General features: G+C 36.9%; 1 protein-coding gene across 1 annotated transcript in view; it reads left to right on the top strand.

Moving 5' to 3' along the window:
- The window catches only part of CFTR (CF transmembrane conductance regulator), a 166,584-nt gene extending 154,480 nt beyond the window's left edge, over positions 1-12,104 (top strand). Inside the window, exons 25-27 of the mRNA XM_012761103.2 lie at positions 7,940-8,112; positions 9,055-9,160; positions 10,355-12,104. Coding sequence (XP_012616557.1) covers positions 7,940-8,112; positions 9,055-9,160; positions 10,355-10,555 — 480 coding nt within the window. The 3' untranslated portion in view covers positions 10,556-12,104. The remainder of the gene's footprint in view (positions 1-7,939; positions 8,113-9,054; positions 9,161-10,354) is intronic.
- Positions 12,105-20,141: the final 8,037 nt, after the last annotated feature.

The raw sequence follows: 20,141 nt of genomic DNA on the forward strand, positions 1-20,141 counted from the left end.
ATGGGAATGTTGAGACTCAAAGGTCTCCTTAGGGAACAACTTTATTCCCTTTATTCCACTATTTCCTGCACTTTTGGTCCTTATAGCACAATTTCTGTTTTTCCCAAATGTTATTCTCTCTCTGCTTCCCTTTAGAGTGGACCTTTCCAGGAGCTTTGAAATGCCTATGAGTGTTAAACACTTACCTGCTGAGTGCTCAACCTTAACATGCCCCTAATAAAATGTACTTAGATTAACCGTTTTCATTATCAAAGTTTCCTTATTACCCAACAAACACAGGGGTTTTAAAGAAAACATTAACTAAATTGCAAGTGACACATTTTAAGATCTTTGATGTGACTTCAGAGAATGAACTATAGGAACACAATGCAACGGGAGATAAACTTGGGAAGGAAGACATTAGCCTTTATAAAATCTGCAAGTCTTGCCAAGTCACAATAAAGTTTACGGGAAAGCAGGATCATAAAAATAATCTAAAATTTTAGAACATGTGGTTATGATTTTAAATACCAATATAATGCAAAAAATTTATTTAGATTTTTATTTGTCCAGTTCATATTTAGGTTTATCTTTTTTTTTTTTGAAGTTCTGAATATGTTTTATTATTTTTTTTTTATTTTGTGTACCTGGGCATGACTATGTAGAACTACCCTGTGCTTCTACTGAGCCTTCTCCTAGAAGCCAAGTGTTTGCTGGCATTCTTCTGGTGTTTCCCAACTGTCTGGACAGAAACTGCTTGGATACAGATATGTACTTACTGTCAGCCTGTGAGACGGCTGGTAACTCCCTCTCTTCGTGCTGCAGCTCTGTATATGGTCCATTGCTTTTTTTTTTTTAATTATTTTTTTTATTTTGGCATATTATGGGGGTACAGATTTTGAGGTTTCAATAAATGCCCATTTCCCCCCCTCCCCCCAAAAGTCTGAGTCTCCATCATGACCATCCCCCTGATGGTGCACATCTCACTCACTATGTATGTATACACCCGCCCCCCTCCCCCCTCCCACCTGCCCAATACCCTATTCCTGTAGTACCTATGTGTCCACTTAGGTGCTACTCAGTTAATACCAGTTTGCTGGAGAATATATCTGGTGCTTGTTTTTCCATTCTTGGGATACTTCACTTAGTAGTATGGGTTCCAGCTCTAACCAGGAAAATATAAGATGTGCTATATCACCATTGTTTCTTAGAGCTGAATAGTACTCCATGGTGTACATATACCACATTTTATTAATCCATTCTTGGATTGATGGGCACTTGGGCTGTTTCCACAGCCTTGCAATTATGAATTGTGCTGCTATAAACATTCGAGTGCAGGTGTCTTTTGTAGAGTGTCACTGGATCTTTTGGGTAGATGCCCAGCAATGGGATTGCTGGATCAAATGGTAGATTCACTTGTATCGCTTTAAGGTATCTCCATATTGCTTTCCACAGAGGTTGAACTAGTTTGCAGTCCCACCAGCAGTGTAGGAGTGTTCCTCTCTCTCCGCAACCACGCCAGCATTTATTGTTTGGAGATTTTTTGATAAAGGCCATTCTCACTGGGGTTAAGTGATATCTCATTGTGGTTTTGATTTGCATTTCCCTGATGATTAGAGATGTTGAGCATTTCTTCATATGTTTGTTGGCCATTCTTCTGTCTTCTTTAGAAAAATTTCTGTTCAAGTCCTTTGCGCACTTTTTAATGGGGTTATTTGATTTTTTCTTCCTAATTTTCGTGAGTTCTAAGTATATTCTAGTTATCAGTCCCTTATCGGATGCATAGGATGCAAAAATTTTCTCCCATTCTGTAGGTTGTCTGTTTACTTTCATGACTATTTCTTTGGCTGTGCAGAAGCTTTGTAGTTTGATCATGTCCCATTTATTTATTTTTGTTGCTGCTGTGATTGCCTTTGGGGACTTCTTCATAAACTCTTTGCCCAGGCCGATGTCTAGGAGAGTGTTTCCAACTTTTTCCTCTAGAGTTCTAATAGTTTCATATCTTAGGTTTAAGTCTGTTATCCAGCGTGAGTTGGTTTTTGTGAGAGGTGAAAGGTGTGGGTCCTGTTTTAGCCTTCTACAGGTGGCTATCCAGTTTTCCCAGCACCATTTATTGAAGAGGGATTCTTTTCCCCAGCGTATGTTTTTGTCTGCTTTGTCAAAGATGAGATGGCTATATGAGGATGGTTTTATATCAGGATTCTCACATCTGTTCCACTGGTCAATATTCCTGTTTTTGTGCCAATACCATATTGTTTTAATTACTACAGCTTTGTAGTATAGTTTGATATCTGGCATATTAATGCCTCCCATTTTGTTTTTGTTGCCTAGAATTGCTCTTGATATTCGGGGTCTTCTTTGGTTCCATACGAAGCGTAAAATTATTTGGTTTATCTTTTTATTGATCCCCTTTTTAATAATTTGCTGTTCACAAGAAAAGGTGATGATGCTTTCCTAACTTTAATGCTGTGAGTTCTTTAAGTAGTAGTGCTAAGTGTTTGTTGAAGAGGCCTGAAAATAGCACACATGCAAGCAAGCAACAGCATAGAGAAGCAGTAAAGGCATTTGGGTTTAAAAGTTACAAGGTCTAGTCTTTAGTACAATATGGTTGATCACATAATTTATCCAATCAGGACATTTTCAGGTGTGTCACACTCTAAACTGAACAGGACACTAGGATGAAAGGTATAAACCAGGACTGTCCAGGGCCAACCAGGATGTATGGCATCTCACTTAGTCTTCTCTGTGACCTTGGTGTGACTGATATGTCTAGAGGGAAATGAACTGAGTAATGACAGCCAAACACCTGAATCTTATCCCAATGGTACCTCCTGCATAATTCCCCATTCTCCCAGATGGAGAATATGCACAATGACAAAGCCAGCCAAGAAACACTTTATTCCTAACTTGGACTTGGTGCCAAACTCCAACGAGGAAACTTATCTTTGCTGATCTGGACATTTTACGAAACCATGTAGAGTCATGCTTAGTTACCAGTTTGAAGACTTAGAACCAAAGCTGGCCCAAACAGCCACCTTTCCCTTTATGCCTAGGTCCACACCTTCATCTTGGCACTCTGTGCCTTATCATGGATGAATTCCATGGATGAATGTAAAACAAGTCCAAGGGAGGGAAAGAGACTTTCTAAGACCTAGAACTTAAATAGTTTAATTTCCCCATCCCAAAACAACTCATGCCCTGGTAGATTCTCTCCAGGACCAGTGCCAGACTGATTTTACCAACTCCGTAGACCAAAGAGAATATGAAAAGAGACTGGATTTCAAGGAAAAAAAAAATAGATCTGTAGCATCATGGTCCAATAAATTGTTGGGATTGTTATAGCTTTGTAGGTTTATATGTAAAATGGGCCCAGCCAAGTGCCTGGCAAATATAGGTAATAAGTAAAAGTTATTTATCATCATGTTTCTGTCTGGTCTTCACCTGGCCAACCTTTAAATGTTGTTGTTTGACAGAGCCCTAATTCTTGTCTTGCTTTACTTAGTCTTCCTAGGGAATTAAATGTATCCTCTTGGCTTTCACTATCTGCCCATTCCCAGACCTCTCTACCTGATATCTCAGTATATGAAAAGCACCATATGTCAATAAGTGAGTTTCTTACCTGCCCCACCCACACACCCGTCCTGTGTTCCTAATTCCCACCAATGGCATTGACACTCTCAGTTTCCCAAAGCCAACGCCTGAGACTCGTCCTTGACCCTCAATTTCCTCCACCAGTCCCCACATATCAAACCCCTGCAAATGTCTAGAATATATTCACTTTTCTTCATTCCCACCTGACAGCACTAGTAAACTCTTACATGACTTTTTGAAATAAGTTCCTGGCTGGTTTCCCTCATTGGCTCCTTATAGTTCATTCTGTTCTTTGCAGCTCTGGTGATCGTTCTAAACCCCACATGTGTTCATTTGTTTCTTCCCCTCCTGTGGCTCCTTATTGCCTGCTTGACAAAGTCCACACTGTTTAAGGTGGCTTACAGGATCCTTCATGATTTGGTCCTTCTCTACCTGTCTAAACTTACTCCCTATCCTCCCCCACTACCCATGTTTCAGCTACACTGAATTTCTTTGGTTTCTCTAAAGCACTTTGTTGTCCAGAGGCTTTCTGGCATGCTGTTCTCTGTACCTGGGAGACTCTCCGTTCACTGCCTGCTCCTACTCATCATTCAGGCCTCTCCTTACCTATTGCTGCTTCTCAGAAACCTGCCCTGATGCTCCAGGGTTAAGGGAGGAGCCTTACTTGGTGTACGCTTTAACTCCAGCCCTTTCATAACATGGCTCACACTGGCTAGAGATTTACCTCTTAATTTGTTCACGTCCCTCACTGGATTGGAATTTCCTTGAGGTCAGGGATCATGTCCTATTCACTGTAGGATTTCTGGTGCCTAGAATAGGTGTTGGGCACATAGATGATGTTCAATAAATGTTGATTGAGTAAATAAAGGATTCTTTCATTTCATATGTAATATATCATGAAAACAGCCTTGTGATTGACACACAACAGGTACCCATTTTGGTAACGAGGATACTGAACCTTAAGAAGTCCGCAGGCCTTGGCTGGGATTACCGGAGGATGCAGGAACAGAGCTGCATCCCTGACTTCCAGTTCACAGGCTACTGAAGCCCAGTGAGCAGTCTGAGCGTTGTCCATAATTTAAGTACCATGTCTGTTGGTTTTAGAATGAAGGCTTTTTTGGGTAACTGTTTGCTTTTTAGACTACTTACAGAATAGTTTCCGTCCGTACACATTCATAGTCAGGTAAGTCATTTTGGAGAGCAAGCTAAATAGCAGAAATAATGGCCTTTTAAGTTGAAATTTGCCCTGAAAAACCTGCAGAGTAGCTAAAGGAGTATTAAAAGGAGTTGACAGTGTCTATTTTTATAACTGCCACTAGTGGACTATTCAGGCAAACCACTATTCACTTTTCTGATTTTTTTCATGTTTACTTGTCACAAAAGCAAACTCTTGCTCCATAATAACATTCCAGAGTACAGCAATTGCAAAAGTCAACATTTTGAATAAAATGCCTGATCTTTTACAGACTGCTAGGTATTTTTTTAGTTTGATATGTTACAAAACAAAATTTATTCTTTCTTCACAGCAATTTGGGAAGTACCTACAATTTATTAGCTCAACAGCATGATGCTGGCAATTCTTTTGTCCTAATGTTCTTTATATCCACACACTGTTGATGTGTTTGTCTATTTTTAATGCTAATGTCCATATATTTTTACTTTTAAACTACTGCAAAATGGGTTATGATGATAGTATTAATATTATATTGTGAATATATATATATGTGTGTATATATATATATTTTTAAAGGATTCAGCTGCTAGTGATCACTAAAATAGGTGATCTCTATACAGATCCATTTCTGTCTTTTTTCCTCCCAAAGTGCTTACCTCTTTGAACAGTAACTTCTCACTTATTATTTTTCTCATCTGGACTATAATTTCCTTCAAGGCAGAGTGTCATTCAACTTTGAATCCCTGGGTCTCTCATAATACCTAGAATTTTAAAAAACTCTCATTAAGAGTCTATTGAAGGAACATATGACTAAGCAGTCATCTATATTTAAATGATCAGTAGACAAATTTAAGCCACTCTTATCAGCATATACAGTTAGTAACAATAACTTCATATCTTTTCCAAAACAATTGCTAGTCTATCTTGCTTTCTGTTGTCTCTCCAAAGCCTATTACAATGTCTGGCAGAAGATAGGTACTTGATAACTTTGTTAAATGTTCACTGACTTAAAAATTTAAAGTTATATTAACTTATATTGACCTTTCTCTAGTCAATATGATTCTAAAAGGTATTTTTTACTGTGCTTCATAGTGAATAAAACAAGGAGATAGGAATGTTGCAAAATACCTTCCCAATACCTAATCATCTCTCTGTCATTCATTTTTGAAATTCTGTTCTCTAAATATTGACAGTGTTTAATTATTTACTACTAATAAAGCATTTCATCTGAGGAAAAATATACTTTGCTCAGTTCTTTACCACAGGAAAGTGCAAAGTATAATACAGTGAAGTAGCTTTCATAATATGGCCTTAAAAATTAGTGTATGATTGGTATGACTCTAGAAGAATACCACATTGTTACCAAAATCTCAGTCCTGTTACTGTGGGCATGATTTAACTTCATAGCCTTGTACTGCTCCATACTAGCTTACTTCCCAAGGCAACTGGGGAAGGGAAAATCTTACAAACTTTATTGTGATGCTAGGGCAGTGTTTCAGTGACTGAGCCTGTGTCCTTAGGGTTTTTCCAGGCTCCAACAATACTAACTGTTACCATGTATTAGGCGCTTATCACATGCCATGCTCTGTGGCAGCCTCTTTTTACGAATTATCTCAGTAATCTCCTAACAACCCTTTGAGATCAATACTATTGTTTTCTCCATTTTTTACATGTGAGATAAATGAGACTTGAAATAACACACCTGACATCATGAGCATATGAGCAGAAGTGTGCAGATTCAAAGGCAGTTCTGTTTGACTTCAGAGCTCCAGTCTTAGCCAATTTTTTTTGATGGTTAATTTTGCTTAAAAAGAAATCTTCAAGTGCTGCTTATAAACAGTAAAGGAGTGACATCCCTATTAGTGTTGGGGAACTTCTAATTTTATCATTTGCTTTGGGGGGGATTTTATAGAGTCTTGAAGATTCACAGATGAAGTGATATGTTTTAGATCACACTCTGTAATGGTGGAGCTAAAACCAGCACTCACTCATTCATCCTTAGGTTTTGATTCCTTTATCATTCATCAAAACTCTGCTTTGTCCTTTATCATTCATCAAAACTGAGCTCTAGAATGCTGCATTCTAGAGCTCAGTACATATTTGATGAAAAAATGAATTAATGTGTTGAGGCTGATAACTTTAGTACTGGGGACACAGAGCTGAAGAGCATGTCTGTACCCCCAAGAAGGTTAACAGGGAAACTTGCACAAATACTGCTATCACTAGGTGCCCTAAGGGATGATCAAGGATATTCAGAAGGATACTTCAGGCTGAGCAATGTCAGCTTGAGAACATCAAGGTGTTTAGGAAACTATAAGCTGATTTGGTACTGCTGGAAATAAGAGTAGTGGAGGCTCCATTCTGGATGCCTTATAAACCAGGTGAGAGAGCTTAGATTTTATTCCATCAGGAGGAGAACTACCATAGGATTTAAAACAGAGAAATGATATGGTCACACCTACATTTTAGGAAGATCCCTAGGGGGTGGACTGACAATTTGACCAATTGAGATTTGTAGGATAATGCCTAAGAGTTGATGATACCTGGACTAGGGTATCTGTAATTTTTATCAGTGTTTACAGTCAGTTTTTATGAATTCAGGAGATGAATAGTGATTTGCCATATGTAATTTTAAAAACCTTCCCAGTTGATTCTTTTATACTATCTCTCATCCTCTGTTATGACACAGCAGAGAATAGGAGGTGGTGTAAAGAATGCTGCATACCCCCATCCTCTGTGTTGCATTCTGTCTTCTACTGTCTACACAGGATGCTATAATGAAGGGAGTAACAGCATCCTATACACATTATCTTTTCCAGCATGCATTCAATTGTGTTGTAATTATTTATGTCCATCTTCATAAACTCTGAGCCTTGCAGGAGCCTCGAGCCATTTATCATTTCCTGAATGCCTACTGGGATGCCTGGTACATAATAGGCATTCATTGAAAATTTCCTGAATGTATGAAGTACAGAGATGAAACAAGTCATAGACTGATCCTTTAGAGCTGCGAAGATTATAAATAGACTTTTGCTCAATCCAATTCAAATAGTGGGAGTTGGAGGAGGGGTGGTGTGAAAAATTTATAACTCCTTTGTTTATTTTTAGAATGCCAACCTCTCAAGTATTTTTTAACCGTCTGGCATCTGAACTACTCCCTCTAACGACAGTATTTTCCCTCTTTCTTTTCTACAGGTTGGACTCAGATCTGTGATAGAACAGTTTCCTGGGAAGCTTGATTTTGTCCTTGTGGATGGAGGCTATGTCCTAAGCCATGGCCACAAGCAGTTGATGTGCTTGGCCAGATCTGTTCTTAGTAAGGCAAAGATCTTGCTGCTTGATGAACCCAGTGCTCATTTGGATCCAATGTGAGTTACAGAAATCCTGTCATTTAATAGCATAGTGGGAGCAGAATTATTGAGACCTACTTCATAATGACACATATTCCTGTTAGGCTGGCGTGTCTGCAAGTGGGAGATTCAATATGAAATAATTGCCCAGTAAAATGTTACTACTTGGCTGGGCACGGTGGCTCACGCCTGTAATCCTAGCTCTTGGGAGGCCGAGGCGGGCGGATTGCTCAAGGTCAGGAGTTCAAAACCAGCCTGAGCAAGAGCGAGACCCCGTCTCTACTATAAATAGAAAGAAATTAATTGGCCAACTGATATATATATATATAAAAATTTAGCCGGGCATGGTGGCGCATGCCTGTAGTCCCAGCTACTCGGGAGGCTGAGGCAGAAGGATCGCTCGAGCCCAGGAGTTTGAGGTTGCTGTGAGCTAGGCTGACGCCACGGCACTCACTCTAGCCTGGACAACAAAGCGAGACTCTGTCTCAAAAAAAAAAAAAAGTCACTACTTGACATGAGCTCCAATGCTTATTTACTTGAATAAGAGCCCTGTGTTCTCTTATAGTTTGGAATGTCACACAAATTCTTCCTCCATGTCAACACATGGTGAAATATTTAGACACATGGGCATAACCTGATTCTTATGATGTTTCTTTATATTCCATTTATACCATAAACACATTTATAACACAAAATAAAGAACTGCTGGTGATTCTGCATAATGAAAAGTATACTTATTTATGAAATTTTCTTCAAAATATTTGTCCTGTTTATTTATGAAGAACTGACTCCATGGTTGGAAAGTTGATTGGGGCTAACTATATAGCCATATTATAAGTATTTAAAGAAAGAAGTAATGTTAAAGAACTAAATTAATAGAACAATTTATCATATTATCAAGGGTAACGTCAGATTATTCATGTTTTGTGATGTTATGTATGTTTTTTTCTTTCTTCTTAGAACATACCAAATAATTAGAAGAACTCTAAAACAAGCATTTGCTGATTGCACAGTAATCCTCTGTGAACACAGAATAGAAGCAATGTTGGAATGTCAGCGATTTTTGGTGAGTCTTTGTAAATTTACTTTTAGATCTCATTTCCCTTGATAACAATCTCATATATTCCTTCAAATAGCAGCAGTATATAAATTCTTCCTTAAAACATGTGTTATACAGCCATCTAGCTTTACTATAGCTTTAAAATAGCTGCACAAGTTTTTCACTTTTATCTGAGCCTACTAGGTGAGGTTAAAATTCAGTAAGTCTAAATTGGTATCATATCACTAAGATCCATTAACAAATAGAATATTTATACTTTTTGAGCCCTTTATTTGGAGACAAATACTATTTTTTAAAAAGTCCTTCTGATTCTTTCAATAGCTTAGTCTCCCTTGGAAGGCATTCAGGCCAGGCCAGGTTGTCTTATACTCTGATTTATGGTTTTAATGTGGTAGTTAAGAAGTTCCATTTTTCTAGTCATTATTTGAAGCTCAGGTTAGTGCCTCTCTCAACCACCTTCTAATTGGGATTTCAAAACTGTCACACATTCTTTCAAGTAATGTTTACGAATTCCCTATGCTTTAGTCACAAGGAAGTTCTGAGGATGATGCATTACGTTGTTTCTGTTAAGGCTTTTGAGCCTCCCAGAGGTAAATGCTTTCCTTACTGAAGGACTGTAATTACCATTATTATTACTAAGCATGAAGTGACAAATTAGGGGGCAGACTCCCAACCTCTCAGGAGGTTGGGTAAAGCCCTCTGTCCTCTGGCCTTGGGTTTGTGCAACCTCAGCATGTACAAGAGCCATATTAAACTCAGGCACATCCTGACCAGCTTGGAATTAACTAAGCTTCAGATCCACTGTTGAAGAGGTTCAACTCTTCCGGTGCTGTGGACTTACACTCATTTTTAAGGTGAATAGATAAGGAGTCTAACATGAATTATTCTTGTTTTCAAAGTACCCTCGGTTCCTCTAAAGTTCCCTAAAGAAGCATGTTGCCCAGTACTATACTAATTAAAAAAAAAATTCTTCCAGCCACTAAGTCGAAAATTACAGCTAATTTCACAGATGGTAGAACCTCCTTAAAGGAAGAAGACACAGCAGTTAAATAGGATAGACCAGATTGTTCAAAACGCAAGGCTCTGGACACTGTGCATTCTTTTGGCTTTTATTTTCCTTCGAGCCTTATGCCAGTTTCTGTCCCTGCTCTGGTGTGACCTGCTTTCTGTTCCAGATCTCACTAACAGCCACTTCCCTAGGTCATAGAGGAGAACAACGTGCGGCAGTATGATTCCATCCAGAAACTGCTGAGCGAGAAGAGCCTCTTCCGGCAGGCCATCAGCCCCTCAGACAGGATGAAGCTCTTCCCCCGCAGGAACTCAAGCAAGCACAAGTCTCGACCCCCCATCACTGCTCTGAAAGAGGAGACAGAAGAAGAGGTGCAGGATACCAGGCTGTAGAGAGCAGTGCAAATGTTTGCATGGGACATTCACTCATGAAGTCAGAGAAGGAAACAGTTGCCTCTGCCTCAGAAAACAAGGATGAATAATGTTTAAAAAAAAAAAAAAAAAGGAAACATTTTGGTAAGAAGAATTGAGGACATTGAGGACGTTCATATGGGTCTGGATAAAGGGCTTCCTGGCAATGGCTGAATTAATGTGAAAGGTACTACAAGTCCTTGAAGATTTACCACTTCTGTTTTGCAAATCAGATTTTCCTAAAAACCTTTGCCCTTTGGTAGTAGTTGGAAAGGCAGCTATAAATGTCAATCAGCTTAGTTCAGTTTATTTGTTTAGTGAAACGTGTTAGTTTGTAGTATGGGAGAAGAACTGAAATCATACCACTTACAGTTATGATTAAATAATGATAACTGGGCACTTTAGTATAAACATTTATACAAATTTATATCCCTTTTTCTCTCCTCTCCCAAAGATATTTAGAAACACAACTATATTGTCTGCTAAGCATTCTGTCTCATTTCCAAGCAAGTATTAGAATACTGCAGGAATCACAAGACAGCCATCAAAATATACACCATTCAACATCTAGTGATCAGTGAGGAAAGAGAACTTCCAGATCCTAGAAATCAGAGTTGGTACCATCCAGCTCTACCAAAAATCTGAATAATTCAGATACTCAGAATACACCCCTTACCTGGGAAAAAGGCTGTTACAGTCTCATGTAGAGGACAGGAGAGCTTCCTTGATGTGGAAGGTGACATGCCTTTCCCCAGCCTCCGGAAAGTAACAAGCTCATAAAACCCTTAATTGCAGAATGGCTGGAAAAGTGTGTTAGTGCAAACTGGCGCAGGAAAATCCTTCTTGCCACAGAAACTCCAGGTAGAGGGTGTGTAGGTAGACAGGCCCTGGGTGCTGTGAGTAGATGCACATGAAATCCAAGCATCTAGCATAGGGTTATGGTTGTCTGTTTTCAGGCTAGCTGTAAGTGCTCATACTGTCTACGTTGAGTGGGGAGAGAATGGGAGACACCCTGAGGAAGAGTCAATCACGAATTAGTTTTATATGCTTCTGTTTTATAATTTTGTGATGCAAAACATTTTCTCTAGGAAATATTTATTTTAATAATGTTTCAAACTCATATATAAAAATTCTGTATTTTAAGAATGATTATACTATGAATTATATTTGTATAAAAGAATTTTTATATTTGAAATGTTGACTTTTTATGGTACTAGCTATTTTTATGATATATTATGTTAAAACTGGGGGGAAAAGTGAGGGTGATATTGACTAGGGGCCATGAATCACCTTTATGCTGTGGAGAGAAGCATGGGGGCTGATGTGGATGTTGCACACACCTGTATGACTCTCGACCAACGCATAAGTCCCTCTTACATGTGTTCTGAAGGAAATGGTACCACCAGCCTGAAGGCTCCCCTCAAGGCCACACTGCCTTCCCAACTCCAAACTAACCCTTAAACAGACTGCATTATATTTATTACTGCAAGAAAATATCACATGTCAATAAAATCTGTATATTTGTTTGAAACAGCTGTTTCAAAGATGTGTTAATTAATCACGTCTCTTCAATCTCTTACTTCAGCTTCATGGAACAGAAAACAATGAGTCTTTCTTTTAGATGTCACCTCTTTGAGAATCCTACTTGAATTAGGACACAAATTAGAACACAATTATCTTTTTAAACTGTGGTAAAATATATATAACATAAAATTTACTATTTTAAGTACAGGTCAGTGGTATTACATTCACGTCGTTGTGCAACCATCATCACCATCCACTGACAGAACATTTTCATCTTGCAAAACGAGAACCCTTTACGCAGTAGACGGTAACTGCCCATGTCCTCCTTCCCCTAACCATTTAGCAGCCACCATTCAACTTTCCCTATGATTTTAACTACTCTAAGTACCTCTTAGCAGTGGAGTAATACAGATTTTGTCTTTTTGTGATTGGTTTATTTCGCTTGGCATAATGCCTTCCAGGCTCATCTATGTTGTAGCCTGCACCAGCAGGCTTTTCTTCCTTTCTACGGCTGAGTAATGTTCGTTATCCTTGACCGATATGTTCCAAGACCGACCCAGTGGATGCCTGAAACCTCGGTTAGTACTGAATCCTGTATATACTCTGCTATGCCTTTTCCATACACACATATCAACAATAACGTTTAATTTATAAATTAGGCACAATAAGAGATTAACAACAGTAACTAATAATAAAATAGATCAATTTTATATAATATACTATAATAAAAGGTGTACGAATGTGGTCTCTTTCTCTCTAAAAATAACTTGTTATATTGTACCACAGGTAACTGAAACTGCAGAAAGCTAAACTGCAGCTAAGGGAGGATGACTATGACTATATCTATCTATCTATCTCTCTCTCTCTCTATATATATATATATAGAGAGAGAGAGAGAGAGAGAGAGATAAGCAAAATGTGGTGTATATATGTATACACCACATTTTGCTTACCCATTCATCTGTCAATGGGCACAGGTTGTTTCCACCTTTGGAATAGGGTGAATAATGTTTCCATGAACATGGGTGTACAGATATCTCTTCATGTCTCTGCTTTCATGACTGAGGCCACTTTTAAAGTTATTTTTTGTTTTAAAATGGAGGCTTATAGAACACAAAATATATAGATAGATAGATAGATACATAGAGATATATATTCTGCAAGTGTCCATGTATTTCTTTGAAAACTTATTCAAATAGTGGTAGCTATTTGATAGTTCTTGATAAGTTAAAAAAAAAAAACCTCATCAAAAAAATATTAATACTATTTGTACACTAAACCCTGGATGGCTTTTCTTTGTCCAAATTTCTGTTTATAATTGATGAGGCTTCTTTGGTCCTCTTATATTCCTTGTGGAGCTTCCTCATGAAAGATGCAGGTGCGGGCGGACAGTAGATCCCTACTGAATTTCAGGCCCTCCCGCCCTGTGTTCTCTTGTTTGAAAGGTTTGTTTTCACACATGACCCCAAGAGGGCAATCTCAAAGTATAGTCTAATTCTTTTTTAAAAAAATTTCTCTTCACCAGCTGCATTTAGCCCAAAAAAAAAAAAAAAAAAAAAAAATTTCTCAACTTTATTTTTTAGGGAAGTTTTATGTTTACAGCAAAATCGAGCAAAATGTACAGTCTTCCCCTATATCCCCCGCCTCTATACATGCATAGTCTCCTCCACTGTCAACATCCTACACCAGCGTGGTACATTTGTTATAGCCAATGAACCTAAATTGACACATCATTACCACCCAAAGACAATAGTTTACATTAGGGTCCATTCTTGGTGGTGTACCTTTTATGGGTTTTGACAAATGTATACCAACATGCATCCACCATTATAGAATCATACAAAGTAGTTTCATGGCCTTAAAAATACTCTGTGCTCTGCCTATTCATCCCTCCTCTTCCCCTAACTTTTGACAACTACAGATCTTTTTATTGTTTCCATAGTTTTGCTTTTTCCAAAATGTCATTTAGTTGAGATCATGGAGTGTATGGCCTTTTCAGATTGGCTTCTTTCACTTAGTAATATGCATTTAAAGTTCCTCCATGTCTTTTCATGGCTTGGTAGCTCATTTATTTTTAGTGCTGAATAATATTCTATTGTCTGGATGTACCACAGTTCATCCATTCACCCACTGAAGGACATCTTGGTTGCTTTAACATTTTGGCAGTTTTGAATAAAGCTGCTAAAACATCTGTGTGTATGTTTTTTGTGTGAATATAAATTTCAACTTCTTTGGGTATATACCAAGGAGTGTGGTTGTGGTATCATATGTAAAAGTATGTTTAGTTTTGTAAGAAACTGCAAACCATCTTTCAACGTGGCTATGCCATTTTTCATACCTACCATAACAAATGAAAGTTCCTGTTGCTCCTTACCTTTGCCAATATTGGGTGTTGTCAGTGTTTTTGAATTTGGCCATTCTATTAGGTGTGTAGTGGTGTCTTATTGTTTTTTTAATTTTCATTTCCCTGATAACATATGATGGGGGTATCTTTTCATACACTTATTTTCCAACTGTATATCTTCTGTGCTGAGGTATCTATTAAGGCCTTTGGTCCAGTTTTTAGCTTATTTCTTGTTGTTGAGTTTTAAGAATTATTTTCATGGATTTTTTTCTTATGATTAGTGTTAGCATGTTATAACTGTATTTATCCCTTTAATAATCTATATGGGGCTTTAAATTTAAGTGGGTTTCTTGTAGATATCATATAGTTGGGTCTTGTTTTTTGATTGACTCTTAAAATTACTGTCTTTTAATTGGTCTATTTAAACCATTGACATGTAAAGTGATTATTGTTACAGTTGGATTTATATCTACCATATTTGTTACTGTTTTATGTTTGTTGCCCTTGTTCTTTGCTCCCATTTGTATTTTCCACTGTTTTCTGCTTTTTAAAGTTTTATTGCTCATTTTATGTGTCCATTTTTTTCCTTTCTTAGCATAGTAATTCTACTTCTTTTTTTTACTTTTTTTAGTGGTTGCCCTAGAGTTTGCAATAAACATTTACAAGTAATCCACTTCCCTTTAAATAACACTATTCCACTTCACAGATAGTACAAGTACCTTAAAATAACAAAATATTTCTAATTCCTCCCTCCTGTCCTTTTTAGCATTGTTGTTATTCATTTCTTTTATATAAAAGCTTACATATACACTAACACTTGACTTTTCCTCATATCATATTTTCTTCCCTCTTCTTTTTCATTTTTTAAAATGAAAACTATTTTAGCCACAGACTTATTATTTTTATCTATTTGTTTTCTATATTCAGGTCATGAGTTTGGGGCTTTACCTGTCACAGTCTGTGCCTACTCCTAACACACACTTTCTTAGCCCTTTCACTTTGTTTATCCTCATTATGGAAAAAAAAAGCGCAAAAGCTTAAATGAATACACTTCCTTCCAGTAACCAAGGGCTTTCCAGAATTGGGAAATTGCTACCTATTAGAGTGAAATGCTAATAAAACCTCCAAAGTAAATATTTTAGTAGTTCGCTAAAGAAAGAACTACAAATACTGTGTGGAAGACAATTTAGAATGAGGTTCAAAGAGCTCAATATAGAAACCTGTTTGACCTGTTAGAACAGGTGTGGAAAATCACTATTCTTTATTAAAAGATATAGTGAAAAAAACTATAAATGCAAGATAAATACATTGAGGCATGAGAACTCCCAATCAAGGATTTGGGAGGTATAAGCTGCTCCCAGAGTGTAGATCCTGAGACACCCAAGTCACTGTCAGTTGACAGGGAACAGATAGTCAATATCAGTGTACTTTCTAAGAGAAAGGAGATTTGTTGGCAAAATTTGGGGGTTTATAAAAGTTGAATTTTTGTAGTGGGAGTATTCATTTGCTTTTTAATAACTCAGTTTCTCTAGTTGTAAAATGGGATAGTGCATTGTGAAGTATGGTTAAAGATTTTTAAGTGAATATGCTAATTCTGGCCTTTAATTTCATGTAGCAAAATAAATTAAGAAAGCAATAATTCTAAATAGTTACTTGGATCAAAAGGTTTGGTACAGTTCTAATAAATCTTTCACCCATCAAAGTACAAAATCTGTATAAAAAGTACAGCTCGACCATCAAGAACTGCCACCTTGTGGAGATTTGGTTCTATTGTTAGGAGAGCTGATTTCCCAAAAGCACACATACCAAGCACAGAAATGAGTACAAAGCCTTGCACACCAGCTTAAATGAATCTCTAAGACATTGAATCTTTAAGCCATTGTGAATACTGGAAATTAAGCCTGCATAGTTTTGGGGTATAGATCACTGTTTAACTTTGTTCTTTCCCATCTGCCTTTGCCACTGACAGAATAGTAGAAGTAATCTTTAACTGTCACTAATGACAGATGTGCTAAGAAATGGAACCAAAACTAAATTGTATCATGGTTGATAAATATTGGCACAAGTGCATTAAAAGAAGAAATGTAAAAATCTACCTTGTAATTAATCCCTATGAAATTAATGTCATAGTTTACCAAAAATTAGAATATAAAGAAATAATCTTTCTCTACTTTATTAAAAGAAAGGATCAATACATTTGGCCACAATTGATTGTGTGACCATCATTTTTGTCAAAGTTCTATAAGCTTATTAAAAACAAGACTATTTTTTTAAGACTATTTTTAAAACAACCATTTCTCTGCTCCTTTGCCTCTTCCTTGGCAGCAGTTACCAGAGGTTTATTAATATTCTATTAATAAAAGAAAAGTTGTTGTGTAAGCAAATTTGTGATGGTTGGCAATCCTCTTGTGAGGAAAAAAATTTTATTTTTATTTTCTCTTATCTCCCAGTTGGGTCCTTGAAGATCCAAAGCAGGAGACAGAGTGTCCTTGTGCAACACAGCTTCCTTCCTTCTTGGGAGCCCACCCTAGGTGTTTGCACTTGAACCAAGCAATATTGCCAGGCTCTTGAGCCACTGAAGTAAAATTAAACATTTCAAGGGAGCCTGAGACAAACATTATATTATTTTACATTTTATGGTCAATTCAAACTTTTATTTTTGAAAATTTCAAATAGGTACTGAACTTCAATGGTTACCAACTCCTGGCCAATCTTACTTCATCTATGCTTCCTCATACTTCCCCCCTATATTATTTTGAGCAAATCCAAACAGCATACAACTTTAGTTGTATGTATCACTAAAAGACAAGGCTTTCTCTCTCATTCTTTTTTAAAAAATATATCCATATTCCCATTAGCACACTAAAATAAATTGTCCTTAATATCCTCAAATATTAACTCAGTATATAAATGTCACTGTCTTAATTTTTTCTGTGCATTTAAATTTTTTCTTTTTTTAATTTCAAAATATTACAGGGATATAAATGTTCTTGGTTACATGGATCGCTTTGGTAATGCTTGAGTTAGGGTTAAGAGTGTGCCCATCATCCAGATAGTGTTAATTGTACCCATTAGGTAGTTTTTCTGCCATCCCCTCCTTTCCCCTCCTCCTTGCTTGATTTCCACTGAGTTTTACTTCCCCCTCTGCACATATGTGCTCATTGGTTAGTTGCAATTTAATAGCGAGTACATATGGTGTTTGTTTTTCCATTCTTTAGATACTTCGCTTAGGATAATGGTCTCCAATTCCTTTCAAACTGCTGCAGAAGGTATTAATTCATCCTTCTTATGGCTGAGAAGTATTCCCTGGTATACATATACCACATTTTGTGAATCCATACATGAATTAATGGGCAATTTGTTTGGTCACACATCTTTGCAATTGTGATTTTGCTGCAATAAACATTCGAGTACAGGTGTCTTTTTGATAAAATGACTTCTTTTCCTTTGGATAGATATCCAGTAGTGGGATTTCTAGATCATATGGTAGATCTACTTTTAGTTCTTTGATGAATCTCCATATTGTTTTCCATAGAGGTTGTACTAATTTGCAGTCCCACTAACAATGCATAAGCATTCCTTTCTTTCTGAATCCATGCCAGCATTTATTGTGTTTGGACTTTTAATAAAAGCCATTCTAACTGGAGTAAGGTGATATTTCATGATGGCTTTAATTCGCATTTCCCTGATGATTGGAGATGTTGATCCTTTTTTCATATGCTTATTGGCCATTTGTCTATCTTCTTTTGAAAAACTTCTGTTCATGTCTTGTGTCCACTTTTTAATGGGATTGCTTGATGATTTTTTTCTTGTTGATTTGCTTGAGTTCTTTGTAGATTCTGGTTATTAGTCCTTTATCAGATGTATAGCTTGCAAATATTTCCTCCCATTCTGTAGGTTGTCCATTTGCTCTGTTGATTATTTCCTCAGCTTTGCAGAAGCTTTTTAATTTAATAAAGTTTCATTTATTTATTTTTGTTGTTGCTGTGATTGCCATTGGAGTCTTCATAAATTCTTTGCCTAGGCTGATATCAAGATGAGTTTTTCCAACATTTTCTTATACTGTTATGGTTTCATGTCTTGCATTTAAGTCTTTTACCCATCTTGAATTAATTTTTGTCAGTAGTGAGAGATATGGATCTTGTTTCATTCTTCTGCTTGTGGCTATCCAACTTATTGAAAAGGGATTCTTTTCCCCAATATATATTGTTATCTGTTTTGTCAATGATCAGTTGGCTGTATGTGGATGGTTTTATGTCTGGGTTCTCTCTTCTGTTGCATTGGTCTATGTCTATTTTTGTGCCAATGACATGCTGTTTTGGTTACTATAGCTTTGTGTTATAGCTTGAAGTCTGGCAATGTGATGTTTCCAGATTTGATCTTTTTGCTTAAGATTGCTTTCACTATTCAGGCTCTTTTCTGGTTCCAAACAAAGTGTAGAATTATTTTTTCTAGATCTGTGAAATATAATGTTGGTATTTTGATGGGGATTGCATTGAATCTATAAATCACTTGGGTAGTATGGACATTTTAACAATGCTGATTCTACCGATCCATGAGCTTGATATGTTTTTCCACTTGTTTGTGTCATCTGAGATTTCTTTCCTCTGTGTTTCATAGTTCTCTTTGTAGAAATCTTTGATCTCCTTGGTAAAGTATATTCCTAGATATTTTATTTTCCTTGTTGCTATTGTGAAAGGTATTGAGTCTTTGATTTAACTCTCAGCTTGACTGCTATTGGTATATAGGAATGTTACTGATTTGTGTACATTGATTTTGTAACCTGAGGCTTTGCTGAATTTATTTATGAATTCCAGGAGTATCTTGGTGGAGTCTTTGGGGCTTTCTAGGTATAAGATCATATTGTCGACAAAAAGGGATAGTTTGACCTCATCTTTCCTGATTTGGATATACTTTATTTCTTTCTCTTATCTGATTGCTCTGGCTAGGACTTCCAGAACTATGTTAACCACTTCAGTGCGAGCATCAACTATAGTCGATAATCACAGATAAACATGCACAGCTGAGTGTCGACTTTAGCCGACAGCCATAATATGAAGGGGCACAGCCGAGCATCGACTTTAGCATTAATAACAAAACTTGACTTTTCTAATTTTTCATTTATCAAAATAAAAGTGTGAACATTTAAAAATAACATAATAAAAACATATATGTATATGTTACCTATTCTGATTTACATTACAAGTAAAGCTGCCTGTAAAGTAAAACAAGCTTTCAGTGTGTTAAAGCTTTCCTCATCACACAAGAGCAAAACGGATCCGTCGTCAATGCACAGCACAAACTATCGTGAGGACTATGAGTGCCGGCTGTGGGCAAGGTTTTGTGGCTGGTGAGCACCGTACTGAAGTGGTTAAATAGAAGTGGTGACAGTGGGTACCCTTGTCTTATTCCCCTTCTTATTTTTTTTTCAAATATAAGCGGTCCTCCAGTTGCACAGTAGTGTGGCACTGTAAAAGTCACTGTGCAAAATAATTTAAATAATTAATGGGAACAATTACTGTTGTTTCATGACCTTTAAAAATATTACACATTAAAAACTCTCAGTGTTGGCTATAAATATGTAGGGAAATGAAAAATGTAAAAATAATATTTAGTAATTAAATTAATAAATATAATTATTTTTAAAGTACTTATCAAGGGTACTTTGATAAAGTGTTTCTTTTAAAGTATTTATTGTGA

This window comes from Microcebus murinus, chromosome 9 (genome assembly GCF_040939455.1).
Source record: "Microcebus murinus isolate Inina chromosome 9, M.murinus_Inina_mat1.0, whole genome shotgun sequence".
Taxonomy (NCBI): domain Eukaryota; kingdom Metazoa; phylum Chordata; class Mammalia; order Primates; family Cheirogaleidae; genus Microcebus; species Microcebus murinus.